The 20,084-nt window shown below is 36.6% G+C and overlaps 1 protein-coding gene across 1 annotated transcript in view; it reads right to left on the reverse strand.

Annotated features, from left to right (window-relative positions):
- Positions 1-19,576, reverse strand: part of DPYD (dihydropyrimidine dehydrogenase) — a 342,976-nt gene extending 323,400 nt beyond the window's left edge. The window contains exons 1-2 of the mRNA XM_062581637.1: positions 19,549-19,576; positions 19,277-19,446 (exon numbers count right to left, since the gene is read on the reverse strand). Of these exons, the coding sequence (XP_062437621.1) occupies positions 19,277-19,446; positions 19,549-19,576 (198 nt within the window). The remainder of the gene's footprint in view (positions 1-19,276; positions 19,447-19,548) is intronic.
- Between the last annotated feature and the right edge of the window lie 508 nt (positions 19,577-20,084).

The following is a 20,084-nucleotide window of genomic DNA, read 5'->3' on the forward strand; positions in this document are numbered from 1 at the left end:
CCTACCTCTTCCCTACTGGGGAGCGTAAGCACTATGCACCAGGGCCTTCACAGAAAGGCTCAGAGAGCTGCCTGCTACCTGCACTCCACAGCTGAACCCCAGACCCTTCAGCAGTCGTAGCGTGAATTTACGATTTAATTCTTTAAGTGCCTACAGTCTAAACAAACACACACTTAGAGGCTCCACACCGAATTTCTGAGTATACCATTTCCACTTAACACTGAAAATAACTGACTAAAGATTATTAAGAAAACTAATATCCCAAATGCTCCATTTGCTCCCGATACTTCCTTGTACCTCAACTTAGCTTGCTTTTCCCTTGGGATTCTTTACTCTTGTTTAGGCAAATATTCTTCCTTTGACTCACCACAATTAAATAAAATGGGAGTAGATAGGTAAAGACCAGACTCACACTGAGAATTAGCATTTACAGAGATACCTCGGGGAAAGGGGGAGGGAGTTAGAGAAGGTCGTCCATTAAAATGCAAGTAGGCCTGTACTCTTAAAAAAAACATACCCCATGACCATGACTGCATGACCAAGAATTTAAAGAATTAACCCTACATATCTGAGAGTACTCTCCCAATTTACACAATTTCTCTTATTCTTCATGCATAGCTAAAGGATCATTAGGTCTACAAAAATGGAAGTTCAAATACAGTTATTAAACAGCATCATGAAGTAATGCAGTCCAGCCCTCTGTAAGCAAATAAAAGTAAAGTTCTTTTAGCAGGCTTGATTCATCAGCCCAGGATGAACTGATGCCATTTCTCATCTTTCACAAGGTATATTTTTATTCTGCAACAATATTTTGCAGAAGCCCCGGAACAAAACATTTTCTTTCACGGTTCTGTGCCCACTCTGCTCTCCAGCTCCCTGTAGCTGCCTCGACACTCAAAGAACACAGCCAGACACAGCTTTCGCAGACACTCCTGCAGAAGCCTGTCTAAGCTGTTGTTGATGATTTTATAATCACTAGCTTCTTCCTCAAACACCTCAGAGGACTGAACAGGCAAGGTGATCCAGCACGTCTGATCCTACGGGTCAGGCCTCTGCAGAGGCACTTCAGAAACATAGGTACAAGCAAAGTCTCATCCCATGCGCTTCTTCCTAAACTGCGCACTCTAATTCTCTCTAAAGTCTAAATGACTTAAATTATCCCCCACAAAATAGTCTCAAATCCGCACACACGCAAAGAGGCTGAAGAGATGCCACACACAGGGCCAGGAGTAGGGGAACCAGTGGCAGTACCAAGCGAGCAGGCCCGTGCACAGCAAACCCGGCGAGATCTACAGCTTGGGGCATCTCTGCTGCTGCAGCAGGGAGAGACATCTCATCCTCCGCGTAGCTCAGTGGAAGAAAACAGCACCAGCTCCGCATGAGAAATCCTTCGGTGCTTGGGACTGATGTTTCTTGACATAACTATATGCGGTTACATGTCACTACGTTCATCAGCTAAATCGTCACACAGGAATATCCTCCCTGCAAATTCTCTCTACAAAAATCTGAAACAATCTCACAAGAAAGTACCAAAAAGGCCCCTGATCTGGTTAACTGCCATAGAAACAGCACACAATGCTTCTCTTCTGGATTAATGTGCTATCTGAAAATCAGTCTAACAGCATAAGACAACTTAAGATAGCAATGAAAGAAATTTCCTCATGTGACTATTGAGAGTACTTACCACAGGCAAAGCCAAATATGAAATTGAGACTAGATTTCCCCAGAGGAATTACTGGAAATATTAAGTTTACTTGAGAACCATCTACCAGAGTCAAAAGGTATAAGATTTAGGAAAAAGGTTGCAGCCAGTAGAGCACAACCCTTGCATCAAAATCCTGGTGCGGTTATACGCTATACGCTGGTATTTTATATCAGATTTTCCATCACTGTCATTCCTCACAAGAGGCTGAAAAATATTTGACTTTTAGTAATCTGAAGCTCAAACTACAAGCTTCATATGCAAACATCAACAAAAATGCTACCTCACCTCTAGTACTTTCATCTACATGTTGACTCCAGGGTAACTGTAGATGATAGCAGGATATACCACAAGATGATGTATACACGAGTTCACAATAAACACAGCTGGAAAAAATCTAGATGGGATTTTCTCCATTCTCCTTTTCTTTAAAATTCAAAAGACAGGTCCTTGAACTGCAATGTTCAGTGACATGAGGACTTTAAATGCATTTCATATTAATTTTAGTCAGAAAAAAATGCTGTCGTCTTTTCAAAAATACTGTAAAGGAAAAAATTAGTAAGATTATCACTGTAGTTATATGCATTCTTTAGTGTGCTCATCACTATGACTGGTATCTAAGATCTTATTACAACACTACAGAGTCAGTGAACAATAAAACAGTGATCTCAAATGCTAATATACTCAAAATCAAAAAGAATGGAAGCACAAGAAAAAAAAGGTATGAAACTAGAAAGAATCTATGAAAATGCAGAAGAATCACCAAAACTATTTAGCCATCAATCACATTATATATCCTTAAGTACGATGCATCAAGCTAGGTTAGTTTTTAATCAAAATGAAAGCCTTCATTCATTGCTAAGGAGATGAAAAGGTAAGTCTTAGGGAAGAAAAACAAAGTATAACAGTATAAATACTGACACTAAAATATTTTTCTCTCGAGAAATATTCAGAAAATCAGAGATACAGGGCTATTACATTGATTACATTCTTACCATCTGTTTTGTTACCTATTTATAGATACATATATATATATACACATGTGTGTGTGTATATATAAAATCAAAATTGAGGAAAATTTCTCAAATAAGGTAATTTTCCTTAAATGAGATACCATGCATCTGTAATAAGCTTAACTTCCGGCAACTTAATACAAATTTAAAGGAATAAACTATCTGTTTCTTTTCTGTAAGAAAACATGAACAAGAACTTTCCTGCATGCAGAAGAGAACAAGGTTTTACCGAGCTACGTTTGTAAGCAGGGCATCCGAAAGCTCTTCTCGCAGTCAGCATTACAAAGAATTTTAGGGAAATGCTGCTATACAGCTGTTTATATACATGCAGTTTGAAGACAAGATCCAGGATAAAAATAGCCAGAGAACCGGAATTCGTTTACTACCTGAGAGAAGGGCACCTCGCAGCGCTCAGCACCACGCACCTCCTGGGGCACCGCACAGCTCCTGGGCGCTCTCCGCAGAGGTAGCTCTGCCATGGCTTTTTCCCCAGCAGGGATATGCTCCCATCTAGAAGCAAATTTAACTATTGCAAGTCAAGGGGTTTTAGACCCCCAAAGCATGTCTATCCTGTGCAGCGCTTATGTTTTTAATCCTGTCCCTACTCAGATGTTGAACTTGGAGAATACGAATAACCTCATCCCTCCCTGCAATGAGGGCTTCAATTTGTGTCCTTAATATATTCATCTACATTTTACACTTAATAGCAACAGTCTGATTTTTAAGTGCTATTTTCAAACCTTTACCACTGATTACTTTCAAAATAACAATGAATGTCTGGTAAGAAGCGTTTTTCCTCTCTACAAAACATATTGGACTTATCAATCACTCTCCTGCTCCTGAGCGTTGCTACTACCACCACAAATATACAACGAGAGCAATAGGAAAGAGCAGAGTAGCTACAAAGCAAACAGAAACAAAATGACTATTCTTTTAACACATTTACCAGATTTCTCCTTTTTCTTCTGGAAGCCATTTTTATCTGCTAGTTTTTAATTCTTATTCTTATGCAGCATTTTCCCTATTTCCCTTGTGTATACATTGTTTGAGCTATCAATTTTTAATTTTTCTTCAGTGTGCCCTATCTTTCCTTTTTTCATTACTTGGGGTTTTTTTTTTCTCTCCTGTTCTGTTTCCTCTTGTTTATCTTTTTTCCTTAGTCTTCACTAATTATTTCACGTCTCTCGGTTCTGTTTCATAACATGTCATGACTTTTCCTTTTTATTTTTTATATTACATTCCTTTATTCTGCTCCTGCAACTCCAATTTCTATGTGCTTGCTTAACTATTACCTAAATGGCTCCAAGCAGGACACACTCAAACTGAAGAATAAATAAATTAAAAGAAAAATACTATCTGTGGTAGTGTGGCGTTGCCTAGCAACACTCTGTACCTCTACACATTTTTTCTAAAGTCCTGGTAGCAACAGAGCTTTTCAGACTTATCAGTACAAATGTATGCAAGATCCTTCTCACATTGTTTGTCTGCTCACTAGCAAATAAATGCACTGGAAAATATAAATGAGAAAAACTCTCTAAAGAGCCAACAAGACCACCCTTCCACAAGAAAACCACATATGGCAGTGGGCACTGCCCCCTCCTCAGGCACGTGCTCCACGAGTCACTCACACAGTTAGGTTATTACTGCTCACTAGTACTACTACTAGCATTTACCACATTTCAGAAGTCAAATGTAAATAGTATTTCTCAGGCAATTCAAATTTGTGTGTTAAATCCTCCCTGTCTCTTAAAAACTTGTTTTGAATGCATTATTGGTTATGTTTTATTGATGTCTTATGCTCTTGCAAAGTTATTTCAGAAAGCTTGACTCTAAAGAAAAGCAAGTAAGCAGCTCCCAGTTTGCATATGATGAGGAAAATGGTCCAAGCATTGTGAAGTACTGAAAATACAAGGGGATTATTAAAGAAGTAATGTTTGTTTCTAAAGCTTATAGACATACTCTTAAAAGACGCTGAATATCTACTATTCCCAATGACTTCTAATGTGACAGAAGCAAAAGCAAAACTTTTGTTACAAAAGAAACAAAAACACTAGCTTGCTGGGCTCAGTTTTGAAAAGCTGGAAACAGTCACTTAACTCCACACTTGACAGAATAGCTCATTCAGCACTATATACTGGGTTTCATGAGGGCAGATACAAGCCAGTTTCCCTTGATAGTCCTTATTTATAATTTGACAGCAATGAAAGATTCCTAGCAGAAGCCAACAATAACTTCTGAGAGAGAAAATCTTTTTAATTTGGAGATTAAAAATAATGTTTTTCCAAGGGACTAAAACTTCAGGGGCATTGAGAAGCCTGCAGAATATCACATTATGGCAGGAGAGTCAAGAGGTAAGAAATGCAAAAGGAAAAGGTAGCTACAAAACCTAGCAAAGGAACCTGCGATGAAGCCCTAAAGAATGGAGAAAGTGTTTAGTTACACATACCTTTCTGAAATGTACTAAAATCAGTGTTTTTCAGAATTTTTTCATATGGTTAAATTCACTCTGAAGCGGTTTGTCTGCATGGTAGAGTACCAGTATGAAGAGAAAGAACATACATCATGCAAATGCTTAAAAAAAAATTTAACAACATCAGTCTACACCCATCGAAGAGCTAAAAATTGTTATGTAGTAAGGGGAAACTGGAAATTATTCACAAGAGTAGGTAAAACTGGAACAGAAATTAATAGTTATATAATCCTGTTTATTAAACTCATTCCCACAGTAGCATTTGTAGAAACTAAAGGCTGAAGGAAGGGTACAAGCAGTTGGTTGGAGAACATAGCAGAATTCCTGGGTGAGAAAGGCCAACATAAAATAAATACTGGCATTACCAAGTCAAGCACTTAAAAATGTCTAAGAAGAAAAAAAATGTTGCTCTTTGTTGCTCTTTCAAAACTTGATTCGGCTTCAATCTAGTGAACTTGAATGCTAGTTTTAATGATATGACCATATGCTTTTTCATACAGAATTGCTGCCTGACTCAGAAAGCAGAATAGATGGTGCTCACCTAATCAATAGCCTTTCAACATTTGTGCTTAGTGTGTTGCCTTATTTACTGCACACTATTCAAAACCTTACTTGAAGGCAGAACTATTTTCCCATGAACATTTCAATGGTATTCATCACTACAGTATTTGAAGTCATTTAAAAGCAATTTATTCCTCTACATACCTTGAATATCCCCTTTTAACAGATAGCAATCAGTACAGAAAGACTATCTGCTAACTCTGACTTCTATTTCAGACACCTGTGGTCCTATATTAAAGTATATATTAGACAGGAAGTGACAACTTGAATGACCAGACTTGCTCTCCTGCATTCACATTCAGTCATGTCATATAATCTTTTGTGAGCTACTTTGTCCCCACTACTTCTACTGAAAGACCATGGCACAATGTTTCACTGCTCCAATCATTAGAAACCTACTTCCAGACTTTATGCATTGATGACCAAAGTATATCTATACAATATTAGGCTAGCATCACCTTTAAATTAGAAAAAAATTTCTTAATTCTCTGAAATCTACTCTTCTTCTCCAGAGAACTTATAAAAAGCAACAATAACCCCTTTTATTTTGCTAGACTAATCACACTCTTCTAATGTCTTCTCATAAAACAAAACTTCCATTCCTTTGGTAACTTTAGCAGCTAATCACAGTGACTGGAAATAAAAATACATCATTAAATACCTATCTCCAGCAAAAACAGCATGTCTGATTACCCGACACTGCACTTGCCTTTTCATGATCTCATCCAGCTGACGGAACAACCACCCTATGATAAGCTGCTATTTCTAAACCATCATCTCTCTTCATCCCAGCCATTAAGCTTCTAGTCATTCTCAGCCCTTGGCTCTACAGCCTAATTGCACTACTAAATTTATTCTTATCTTTTTTTATTCTAAACTTCAGTGTCACACAGTTCTTTCTCTATGATGTTCTAGTTCCTTCTGTATTGACAATGCCTGTCAACTCTCACATAACATGCTCCTAATATTTATGTCAAGCTCATTAATGAAAATATTAAACGGTGTGAATCTGAAAACTGATCCTTCAAGGAGCTCTGCAAAAAGCCCAGAAGCTTCTTTTCCAACACTACTATCATTTCCTTTCTTACCAGTCCCTTATCCATGTTACTACTCTAATCCAAGCAGATATTTCATTACTAACCAAAAAAATAAGATCTTGTCAGTGCGTCACAATCTACCCCATCAATAAACCCCAAAAACTTCATTCCATTCTTATATTTATCATAATAGTTTTAATAAATCTTTCCTCCTAAGGCAGTTTTCAAAGTTTTGCATGCTCTGATACCAGGCTAAGGAAGCTGTAAATGATTAGTTCTCCAACTTCTTATGTACTTAAGATGCATTTGCTACTCTTTAAGTACTACCGCATACCACTCTATTGAAGAGATTTACTCATAGGCCTGTAATTTCAAATGTCAATTTTTCTACAGTACTGACAGATTTTTCCCATCCCTGACTTGAGTAGATGAAGCTTTGCAAGTTTTCCTTTTGGCATGGCAGTAGTAATTTCCATTCCTACACTGTTTGCCTATTAGCCACCTCTTCTTTTACATCCATTTTATTGGAACTAGGACAAAGATTTACCAAGATTTTAGACAATATCTAGGATGTTTAATCCTATATTCACACTGCCTTTCCTTGTTCTTTTATTTCTTTCAATTTAGATAGCTTAAGAACCTTTTAGTATTTGTTTTAGATAGCTGAATAACCTTTTAATATTTGTTTTAATTTCTTTTGCCAGGTGTGACTAAACTTTTGAAAATTCTCACTTTGTCCTCTGTACTTCCTGATTTGTCCATCAATCCCTTTTTTCCCCCCTACAGTTCCTTGTGGGTTATTCTCAATAGTCTTATCCTATTTTGAAGTTGTTCTCTAGTTAAGTCTGAAAATCTTTACAGGTTGGGATGCAAATTCCAAATAATACTTGCATATTTTAATTAGTAGCAGTCTTCCCTAAATTCAAGTCTTAAGCTATTTAGTTCGTTTCCCTGATCTAAATAGTTTTCTTAACTTCTCATTTTGTTTAATAATATATCTTCAGATTGAGTAAGAGTTTATACCATTCTGAATTTGAGGTTTAAGAATATTTCGATCAAACAGATGAATTTGATATCTTATTGAGTCATAAAAGAACTAAATGAAGCAATCTATGAAATGCAACTGCAACCAAAAACTCAGAGGACCTGAGATTAGAGGCCTAGAAAAGGTAAACACAGTGCTCTGAAGGAGGAGTAGTAGGAAGACCAGAGCAATTATAGTCCCTGAAAAAATAATGAAATACATTTATTTTTAAAAGATATGATATAAAATAGCCAACATGGACATGTCAAGAACAGGCCAAGTTAAATCAATCTTATTTTCCTTTCTGGCAAGAACAAATAGGTCTCATGAATAAGCAGTAGATCTAATAAAACTTTAGTAAACTTTTTATAAAAATATTCAGATCACATTTTCACAAATCAATGGGAAGTATGGTCTAGATACAGCCTACATTCAGCAAGTGCACCACTTATGAAAAACAACCTCTAGGGAGGTGCTATCATCAAGAAGGGACCTGAAACAAGATGCTTCAGTGTCCACCCAGAATCCAAATGATTTGAATAGCTGGAAAAGCAGAATATACTAATGTTTAATAACACAGCATATTTGGTAGCATGAATGAAATGGGAAAGGAAAAGGCAGTACAAATCCTTTAAAGGACAAAAAATTAAAATCAAGCCAAAACAAAGGGTTAGAGTTTAAGCTGTAAATTGAATACAAGTTAATCCTATGATCTTGCCAACGAATAACATGTTGTTGGATAGTTCAATCCCTGAGGTAAAGAAATTATTTCATTCTATTCAGTACTAGCTAGATCTCAGCTGAAAAACTGTATACATTTTTAATCATCACCATTAAAGACAGACAGAAAATCAAAACACAAAGAAAAGCCACAAGATAAGTTTTAGAAAACATGAGCAGCAAGGAAGAGTTGAAGGAAAATAGAAGATTGAAGATACATTTAACATGAGTTTTCTAACAGATTTTATAACAAATGGAACAATCAGTTGTTTTCAAGCACACCAAAGAAGGACAAGACAACAATTTGATCATCAACAAATAAAATACAGTATACTTTAGGATAAAGTTGTATTGCATTGATTAAACACTAACACGAATGAAATGTCTCCAACATCACATGCCTTCAGAAGGGGGTTATATAAAAGTATCTGTCAGGAAAGATCTAGCTATGTTTCATCCTGTCCCAATCAACAAATTCTCCCATTATCCTTCCCAAACCTACATTTTTATGATTCTATGATTAGATTGATTTCTATTTACAGCCATAGCCAAATCTAATCCTGGGGTGTGGAGACTCCATAGCATATTCCCAGAACACTAGAAACTAGTTTATTACCTTTCTCTAAAGCAATTTTGATTCATAAAGGTTCAGTTTTATTCTTGCTTTAAAAAAAAAAAATCTGTTACATTAGTAACAAAATGCTTTACCTTTATTTCCGTCTTTCCTGAGCAGTGCATACCCTTCCACACAAGCATACAGGTATTCATTTGGCTGCCTGTTAATTTCTGAGTGCTTGATTAAGCAACGTTAGTACTGTTCCTATCATGCCATATGGGTGCAAGCAATCTTCAATTTAAAGAAAGATGTAAGAGACATGAATTACCATGTTGAGGATTTTAAATGAAACGCACACAGTAGGATACTCAGTTCTACTGAAGGAGAACTCTTCCACTTTAGCTAACAATTAAGCAGTCATCTGCTATCCTATTTCAGTCTTACATGGGAACAGAGCATTTTGCCAAGTGGTCATGGCAGATACTTACTGACAAAATAGGACTGGATAGATATGGAAGAAGTTGATTGTAAAAAAAGCCGTAGATATAGACCCCTGAGGACAGCTGGAACTGATGGAACAGGAACACAGTCAGAGAGACTAGGAGAGAACGTGCCTCCACATAACAGCTCAGCTCCAGGGGCTGGATGATCAGTTCCTACCACATGAGCATGAAGCATCGAGCATGCGTGCACATAATAAAATGTGCGTGCACGTGATAAAAATGCAACGGAAATGGGCCAAGATAAGTATCAGCCCACAGAAAAGCAGTACCTAAGGCTCATTTGAAAAAGGAGATAAAATCTGTTCGAACGGAAAACCCAGGAAGAGAAGGTAAATAAGCAAACAGTTCTGGGGACATGTGTATGAAAAAAGAAGGAATAAGCAGATCAAAAGGTGTTTCAATTGACTTCTCTTCCCTTAAGCCAAATGTTAAACAAAATCAGATTTCCCCCTCAAAATTTACAACAAATTTAGGCAAAATTTACAAAATTTAGGCAACTCTAAATATGCCTCAAAAGCCTTGCTTCAGACTCTTCTAGAAGATGCATCCAAACCACTGGTAGTGGTAGGGTTATCCTGGCTTAAGAATCAGCGCTCATCAGAAAGAACAAGAAATATTTCCAATCTAATCTCCTCCTTCAAGGTGGTTTAAAGCACATCAGTAAAACAAAGATAAATTACAAACAAAGATTTACTCAGAAGGATAACTTAACCCCCAGGAAAGAAGCATCCAGCTTCACTTTGGAGACATTAGCAGTCAAAAACTTCATAGCTAGGAGGAAGAATAGTCTTTCAAGGTGGGAAATGGCTCGTTCAAAATGCTGACAGCTGCCATGATAGGGACAGAAAAAAAAAAAAACAGAAAGGAATGATTCGATAAAAGCAAAAGCTGCCAGCGTCCTAGCTAAGTGAGAAGAAACTGAGGAATCCGCTCTTTTTATTGAGCTAGGCCTTTGGGAAATAAATCTGGGAAGGACTAGTCAAGTCCTCCAACTTCATTCACAAAAATTACAAAATATAAGGAACCTGAGAATCCTGAAGAACAAGACCACAAAGAGAACAGGAGTCTCTGCAGACCGTTTAAGAAAAAGATGGTCTCTGAGTGAAGAAAAATAGGACAGAAGCAAGAACGGATTAAGTCTGGCTCATGATACCTTCCCACTTAATACAGTCAAGACCACCTAATGAATAGCCCCCAAATTCTAACCAAATTTCAAATTTTGTTCAGAGACTAATAAGATAGCTCTGTACAACTTCTAACCTACACCCTGTTAAGGAAGGCCACAATCACAATGCATGCAAAGTTCATCCATCCATAGTGCAGAAACAAAAGTAGGGGGAGGTGGAACAGGAAAACCCATGGCTATGATATCTTATAGCAAAATTAACTATCTAAAAACAGTTACCTTTTATCACCTGGAGACTAAAAACACTAATCTCCATATTCAACAGGTTGGTTTTCTAAAAGGAAATATTGTCAGATAGAGAACATGAATTTTATGGTTTGTTTCAAAATTTATTTTTCAATGTTATATGAAGTACAGTAGCTGATAGCTACACTTCAAAATCCAGAAAGAGAAGATTTAAGTGAAAGGTTTAGTGGAACTCTGTCATACTGTGTGTTTATATAACTAAACTTTAGGTTTGCCCAAACTGATCTCCATAATGGACAAAATGTTGAAAGCCAATATTGCCTCATTAGCAATTCTTGATAAGTCCGCAGTGGGTCTGAAAGAACAAATCACTGCATTTGCTACAATGCTCAATTTGTGATTTAAGATCTATGACAGATTTGATGCAGCAAAATGGCAAAGCACAATTGCTTCACAATTCCAAGAATTATGAAGCATCCAAAAGTGTTGTCAAGAAACCATGGTGTATGCCTGAGGAACAACTGTAAGTCTGTACAGAGTAGAAGTCAACAAGCCTTAGTAAAAGTGGTAAAGCAGGCATCTTGCTGAAACATCAGGTTTATACATTTTAGGAAGCTCCTGGTGGGATAAAATGAGTAGAAATTTGTCAGACGACTTGACAAATTAAGGGTCATGGACTAAGTGCTTGCTTCCAGTTTTGAAAGACAGTTAAGTATTCTGATTATAATTTTTTTTCTTGAGTGAGCATGCACAAGCGCATGAGAGAGAATGAACCTATTAGAATTTAGCTTAGATTCATATGTATTCATGCATATATATACACATATAAGTGTGTGTATGTATATATATAGCTATAAAACATCTTGTGTACTTTTTCCTGCTACATGAATTGTTTCATTAACAGTAAAAAAAATCAGCTTATTTCCTCAGTGTTATGTCTGAGAAAGTGACACTGATGCAACTTTGGTCAGCAAACCACATGACATGACATTTTCAAGACTGATAGCCCTCAACAAAAGTACTTGCAGGGTCCATCACTGTGTAAATACTCTAATGGAGGTGGGAATTTTTTTCCATTAACCACACTGGGCAAGTCCAGGAGAGAGTTTCCAGTGTCAAGCACTAACGTAAGTATCTTCAGCAAGAAATACAATGGACTTGCACTCTCTTCTGACTCCAACTATGCTGTGGTCCTGCTATAGTCTTAAGGGAACTCATCTGCCAATATCTAACAAAAAGCAAAACAAAAGAAAACCCACACACTGACCATGCACAAACTGTAATTTCAGAGGCTTTCAGTGCTAGACAATTCCACTGCAACAATATACCTTTTTCACCCCCAGCCTGTTACGAGTCCTTGCTTCAAAGCATATGAATGCTAGAGTTTTCAAATATAATACAGTCATAATTGGTTAGAGGGTCAAAACCCAGCTTTTCTGCTAGCCTTGTTCATGTACAGTTGAATCATTAAGAGTCATTTTCAACATGAATAGAAAAAGTTACTAGACTGGTACTTGAAAAATTTTAGTGTGAATATATGGTGAAGCTGCAGACAAACTACAAATAGGGTCTTGTAATGAATACTGCAATGCAACTCAATAGTTGATAGTGCTACCAGCTCTGCTTCAGATAGGACATTCAGCAAGCTACTGCTTCCTTCAAACTAAAATTGGCCTCAGTTGCTTTCAGTTCTTGTGAGCAGATGTCATCCAAGACTGAGACAATATAAATAAATCTAAAGTGAGTAATTTACTAGCAGACTAACAAGAGCTCAGGAGTCTCCAAGATACAATGTTCAAATTCTCAACCTAAAGCTTGTGATCATTTTTAATAGACTGCTAAAGTGAAGGAAGATGGGGCTTTCACTATGTGAGAATCAAGTCCAGAAGAGGAAAGAAAAGAGCAGAAGAGTAGTTCAGGTTCTGGGTTCTAGGTACAGGTTAACAATGAGGGGGAAAAAACAAAAAGAACTAGGAGAGTAGAGGTGCCGGGGAGAAAAAAGTAGTGCCCACTCTTCTTGCTTGTATTTATTTCACGTTTCAATTCATCAACACAAGAAGGTGGCACCTTTATCTCCAGTAACTATAGGAAAGTGCATTTATAGAAATCCGCATCTTAAAGAGTACAAGACTAAGCAGGCACACTAAAGAAACTGAAGGTTAAGAAGGAAGATTGATTCTGGTTCTGTCTGTATCCTCTGATCTGGTCAGCTTTAAGGGAGAACGAGCTGATCAGACTTACCTGGAATGCAGTATTTGTGACAAATGAGTATTTTGCATATTGGCTTGTATGTATATGCAAAACCAAACAATTGCAGGCTTGAGTCACTTCAGTTTGGGAAGTGGGGAAGATCGGAAATACAGTTGGAACTGAAAACCTGTGCTGAGCTCTGCTCTATAAGAATGGGATTCATCCAACATCAAACTTGCATACTGACAGAGAAAATTAAGAGGTCAGAAGTGGCTTTGCACAGCACTCAGGGACAGCCACAAAGGAACCTTTTGTAGATGACAGAAAGAGGCTTGGAACAGCTTCCATTAGCTAATACTTGCAATTTGATATACAGAAAATACCTATAAAAGCACTAATCTGTAGCACTCCTGCAAGTTAGTAGCTACTAAGACAATGAAACAAAAATAAAATAGAAAATTCAAGTATTATATATATTTCTTGAAGCAGTGATAAATGATATCATATATAAACATGTAAGCCACTCTTTAAGCAACATAGTAAAATTCATTATAAATGCCAGCATATGGTATCAATAGAAGATAATGCACAGTAATTAGTTAATCTAAAAAATGTATGAGTAGGAATTTGACTGCTAAATGATTAAACTGGTACATTTTAAAATCAGTATTAATATTTAATTATTGACACTGAGAAAAAATTCTCTTGATGTTACTTTTCAGCTCTTTCTGATACTCAAAGTAACCCATGTATTATTCATATGGATAGTTTGTGCATCTACAGTCAATCACTAGTTAAATAAAAGAATCATTCTCAGATTCCCTAATCACCTCAATAGATCTTAATGCAATATTTTCCACATTTGGGAATCAGAGCATTTTATTTAAGAAATCAGACTGGCCATGATGAATACAGTGCAGTCTGAGCAGACATCAGTTCAAAGAATCAGATGTCAAAGTGCTCCCTCTAATGTCCCTTAATCATCACACCAATTAGTGGTTGAATAGTGATGTGATTAAAAAGACTGCTGCTATCCTATACCTATTCAGACTAGTAGAATTCTACATATGTTCTACCAATTAATGTTTGAATAGAGCAGCGATTAGAGAGACATCTGCCATTGTATATCCATTCAGAAAAGAGCTAAACTTGCATATTCATATGCAATGAAGACAAAAATAAATATTTTGCAAAGGTAAACTATACATTTAGATTATAGAGATAATTGAGTTGATTTCCTCTAATGAATGTTCTATTCTACAACATTTAGGATTATTTTTATTTATAAATATATGATCTTTCATCAATATGTTTCTAGAAATGGTCAATTCATTACTGAAAAAGCATTTATTCATTAAGTTTTCTGATTTCAGACTTTGGGTAAACTGGGTTTCATATTTATTTTCTTGTAAGGTGCACAATTTCTGCTTCAACTCATCAGTTACTTGTGAACTCATGCTACATGATAGAGCACAAAAATCACGTGTTTTTTTTCATCTACCCGACCAGATGATAATACTTAAAAGAATAAAAGCTGATTATAGGTGAAAAATAATCATTTTTTTGTGTGCAAATATGGACATTTGTATAGGACATTACAAACTGTTTTGTTAATGATTCCTTTTTACAGATGTTCATATACAGCAATTACAGCAACAGAGATGCTATCAAAGTGAAAAGCAGTTTGAAGCTTTAGCAAATGCTCATTATTACTGTTCTAAGACAGGAAACCTTGCACTCTGAACTTAAAAAAACAATGATCTGCTGTACCTTACAGTAAATTGCACTCCTTGCTCTTCACCATTAGTACAGAACAATCTGGTAGTCGCACCTTAAAGTTCTACAGAAAAAAAAAACAAGATGAAGAATTTGCTTCTCTCTGATGGCTGAAAAGAACTATGGAACAATTAAAGAATCTTGTCCAAAAGTGATGCCCCTGCAAGAAACAGCTGAGCTTAAAAATTATTTTGTTCAAGGAAGAAAGACCAGTATTGCACAACGCTGATCAGGCTTAGCAAACGTAAGGACAAAGAACAACGCTACTACTGCCAGAAAATCAATATTGTTACAGGCTATAGCAATTAACTACAAACCAATTTAAACCCCATTTCCTCTTTGCCTTTGTCTTGTTGAAATACTTCCAACTCTTCCATCTGGAGCAATTTATACTGTTATTTCTAAGTGCAGATATTGAAGGAAGACTGAATACATAGGTGGATTTGTATCATCTTCTCACCCACCCTTGGTAAATGCTTCCAATGTTTCTTTAGCAAAAAAGGCTGGAATACAGTATCCTAAATCCTCCAATGACTAATGAATTTATTAAAAAAAAACTGATAGAATCATGACCTATGTAATGCCACAAGCCTGCATCTATACAAGTAAAAGCAGAACTTAGCCCATAATGTGTAAAAACACTACTCAAGGCACATTACTATGTGAGGAATAATGCAAACACACACAGAACATCCCAAAAGTTCATGATTTAAAGATCAGTAAGCAAAAAATATATAGGATAAGTGTAGTATAGAAAATATAAAATATGGTGATATGGCCATCACAACAAAATAGATATACATGCACATAAGTATTTATATATACAAAATATATTGTGTTTGATGTAATCACTATTCAAAATGAGAATTATGTCAAAAATAAGATGTCTAAAAATTCTGAATTACCTAGGAAAACCGAAAATAAGCAGAGTCCTCACAGTATCCACACAGTTCCTTCCTTTGCTTAGGCTTTCTCTGTAGATTAGATGACACAATGACAAAATTTTTTCCTCTTTCAAGATTTACTGTCAGTATAGAAAAGCTATGAGATGGCTATTTTTAATTTCTCATGACCATCAGGAACCCTTATTTCCCACACATGCTGGTGGATCCATTTACACCTGCTGTCAGCATGACTCAGGCATTATCCCCCCACCAGTAACACTTCATTTTAGCCCTGTTACCCAGGATGACTCAGCAATAAGGAGTTTACATACCCTAATATAAATTGGGGTTAAAATTTCCAAAGGAATGCTGATTGATCTTGCATTTACTGCTATAAATTGATTTTACACCAAAATCTGGTTGATAACACAGAAAATAAACAGTAATTCTCATTGAAAGCATATCTGAACCTTCCCTTAGGAAAGGAGGTTTTTCCACTGCTGAGGAAAGGTACTGACAGCTAGTTTCTACTTTAAAACTCATTTAATGGGCAACCTCAAGCATCTCCAAGAAGGCTAGGAGTTAAAATTTCACTTGTGTAATTATTCTGAGGAAATATGCAAGTCTGCCATCTGGAAGTGTATTAGACATTACAAAGTCACTGTGTGTATGCCTCGGCAGATGCAGCTTTTGTTCAGAGTTTTGAGGGCTGTTAATTTAATTAGTTTTGTATTTTCATACTCCCACCCTCCCTCCAACAGTTATTCTACACAGGCATCAGTACAGCTTCAAAAGAACCTAGAGCTAGAAGCTAACTTCAGACCTTAAGGAAACGCAAACATGTACACCTCCTATGGACTCCAAGTAGTCTGACCTGTTCATAAACATGCCTCAGTACTACTGCCAAAGGCTTTTTAGATCACAACATAAAAATATACTCAACATATGTTTTCCTGAATTAGTTTCCTTAATTTAAGGAGGCTAGGAAAGGATATCATTTTCTTTACTGCAATCACTTATCAGTAGTGATCTGGAGAATGTTAAAAAAAAAAAAGTCAGACTTTCTGCTAGCATCCTTTATGTAATGGGATACCAGACAAATTTTTAGGTTTGATTTTTTTTTTGGTTCTGTAGAGTTTTTCTGCTGAAAAATAAACTGGGTAGTAAATCTTGCACTGTAAAATCAATTACATATTTCTGAGTAAAGAAAAAAGTTTGATGATCCTAAAAATTAGGATCTTTACTGGCCTAAAAATATTGACTGTCCCTTCAGTTTCTCCAAGCATTTTACATTTCTTATCATTACTTGCACACTATGCAACCTGACATTTCTACCAGATAATTCACAATATACAGTGTAAGAGCCACTTGTGCTCAAAGTGTGTACCTATACAGATGTACAGATATATATATTCTGGTTACCTCTAATCTTTAAAACTGTAAGGTACAAGACACACAAAATATGGGCAGACCTACGTCAGTGCAAGGTCCTAACTCCACAGATCTCCATGCAATAATACAGAACTCCAAGAACAAACTGTTGATCAGGTTGTAAATCTACGCAAATGCATCACCCTGCAACATTTGATGACATTCAGAATCTTCTTCCAAATGAAAACTTAGCCAAGATGCACAAACTAGTAACAAACCCGAAATCAGCACTGCTTGCATAGCCCAAGTTGAGGCTTTGGAGCTTCAAGATCTTTTGAGATACAATGAGGTACACTAGGCTAAGAGGAAGAAAGCAGGAGAGAGTTTCTAGAAAGCCAAGCACTTTCATGATTAACAATAAAATCTAGAAATAGCAGACATTTTATGAATGAATATGAAAATCAAACAAGGAAATGGCTGATACAGGGGAAAGCTTAGAGATAGTCAAGAGTAATCTAAAGGCAGCTAGCTTTAGAAAATGGTGTACGTGTACCTGTGTAACACATCCCCTAGGAATGGTATATAAGCCTATCTATGCTATAGGCTGAGCTTGAGCTAACCAGGATAATTTATGTTGGATACCTGATGAGGTTGTTACACATAGGTATCTGCCTGCCCTGCTGCACAGATATTTGTACTTCTTCTTGTGTGTTTCTAAAGCACATGAGTTTACAGCCCAGTACTGATTTCAGGTCGCCTGAAAACACAAGGCTGTAAACCCAGCTGTCCAGGAGCTGCTTGCTGAGCAGCTCAATTACATGTGCAGCAGGAACAGACAGCTGTGGGCAATAACTGTATCAGACATCCCAAAATAATCATCTCTTCATAAATTGAAGCCTTGCATCTATGCTACTTTCCAATTAATATAGCATTATATGATTTAATAAACAAAATAAGATAGAAATATTGGCTAGGATTTGATAAGACAGACATTCTTACAATCAATGTTAGAAAACAGGAAAATATATTAGGATAAGGCTGAAAGACCGAGGATATCCTGGGTCACTCCTCAATGTTGGTAGCATGGTATGTCTCCACAGACAGGAGAAACTGGATTCCTCTGATTTTGAGAAATTGAGAAACTTCGGGGGGGGGGCTACTGAATCAGTGTCAACTATGAAACCTTTATTTTCTTATTTAGTAGGAGAAAGTGTTTTGGTAACACTATGAAAAGATACTGTAACATTATACCCAAGAGGGAAATAGCTTACAGAGATGTAGTAGTACTCTATCAAAAAGTTCTGAGTTTAGAGGATTATCCAGCAGAATTTGTAGGAAGACAGCAGAAACATTCGACAGGCTTTCTAATCAGCTAGAAGATCAAAGAGACAACAAATTCTGATAGGATTACTCAAATATCTCACTGAGACCAGGAACCTAAATACCTAGAGAGAAAAAGATGATAACTAACAGCAGGAATATTGAAAAATTTAGCTGGTTTACTATGAAAAACATTTGTTCTAGAAAAAACTATTCCCTGAAAAATGCAATGGATAAGATCTAAAATCCAAAGTCAGATTTTAATCTCAGCTCCCTCCCTCCCTCCACGTATGTATGGGGTTCCTCTATTTCTGTACAGAAATAATAGTACCTTTAAGTGTCTCAGGGAAGGATAGTGAAATATTGCTCACAGTTACTCTCGGAGAACAGAAACAAAACAAGCAATTGGTCAGAAACACTGCAGGGAACAGAAGACGTAGCTTTACCCAGCTAGAACGGCCGGCTCCGCAAGCCTCGGTGAAAGCGGAGAGCCGGCTGCGATGCTCTAGACTGATCAGCCTCTGTAACAGAAGGGGAAACTGCTGCTATCGAAGACCTACCAAGATGCCAAGAAGTAAAAGGTATGGCACATACAGCTTCTGAAGAGGCGCAAGTCGCTGATGACCTTATATCCACATTAATATCCACAGAAGCAGAACTATGAGCCAAGTTCAGCTACTGAACAACACAGGAAACTCGGATCTAAATATCTTATGCAACTGAGATTTCAACCTTAATGATCTGTTACATTTTCCAGATGCAGTAGTGTGTACTTACTGAACAGCTTTTATCAGAATTCCTTTTCCATTGCTTCTTGACCTGTTTCTTTGCTGCAGTTGAATGGAGAGTTGCATGAGTCTGGGTTCGGGGATTTAAAGCCAAAATGTTCTGCAGAAAGAGAACAATATTAATATATAAATAGTGTTCAAAAAATAGAAAATTCAAAGCTTCTTAAGCCGTCACACCTCTCTCACTTATTTGCAGTACTAAAAAAAAAAAGACGGTACTATAGACTATATTCATATGAATTTGTTCAAATTTATGCGTACCATTTAGATTTTGAATATTCAAAGGCATTTCCAGGACAGCTAAAAAACATCATTACAACTAGTGGCCAGTCTTCTCTCCATGATAGTGGCTTCCATTCCAGGATGTTTATTACATGTAGTATATGAAAACATTTCATTATATTGCTCTAAATAAAACTTGTAAAGTAAAGCTAAGTAAAAAGATTTTAAAACAGCAGGTTTAGGTATGGCTATTTAATTATTTCAGTATAAATTCCAACTTCCCCTTCACAGGGACATGTTTCTACATCTAGTGAACTGGTGAGTTAACCTCACTGTGAAGTAATTTGATTTCTCCTACCATGCTTTTATCTGCAAGGACACAAACAACATTTGGAATATAGAAACACTTTTAGCTGACAGTGATGGGCTGAAGACATAGGCATGATGAAGTTTGTAATATCTTTCATTAGACTAGTATAAGGTGGAAAAAATAAGCCTTTTAGAACACAAGCTCTTCTCCAAAGGAATCAAGTGACAGGTTTCTAGTACCCCAGTTGACCCCATTTAAGTCAGGG

Source organism: Rhea pennata, chromosome 8, assembly GCF_028389875.1.
Source record: "Rhea pennata isolate bPtePen1 chromosome 8, bPtePen1.pri, whole genome shotgun sequence".
In the NCBI taxonomy this organism is placed as follows: Eukaryota; Metazoa; Chordata; class Aves; order Rheiformes; family Rheidae; genus Rhea; species Rhea pennata.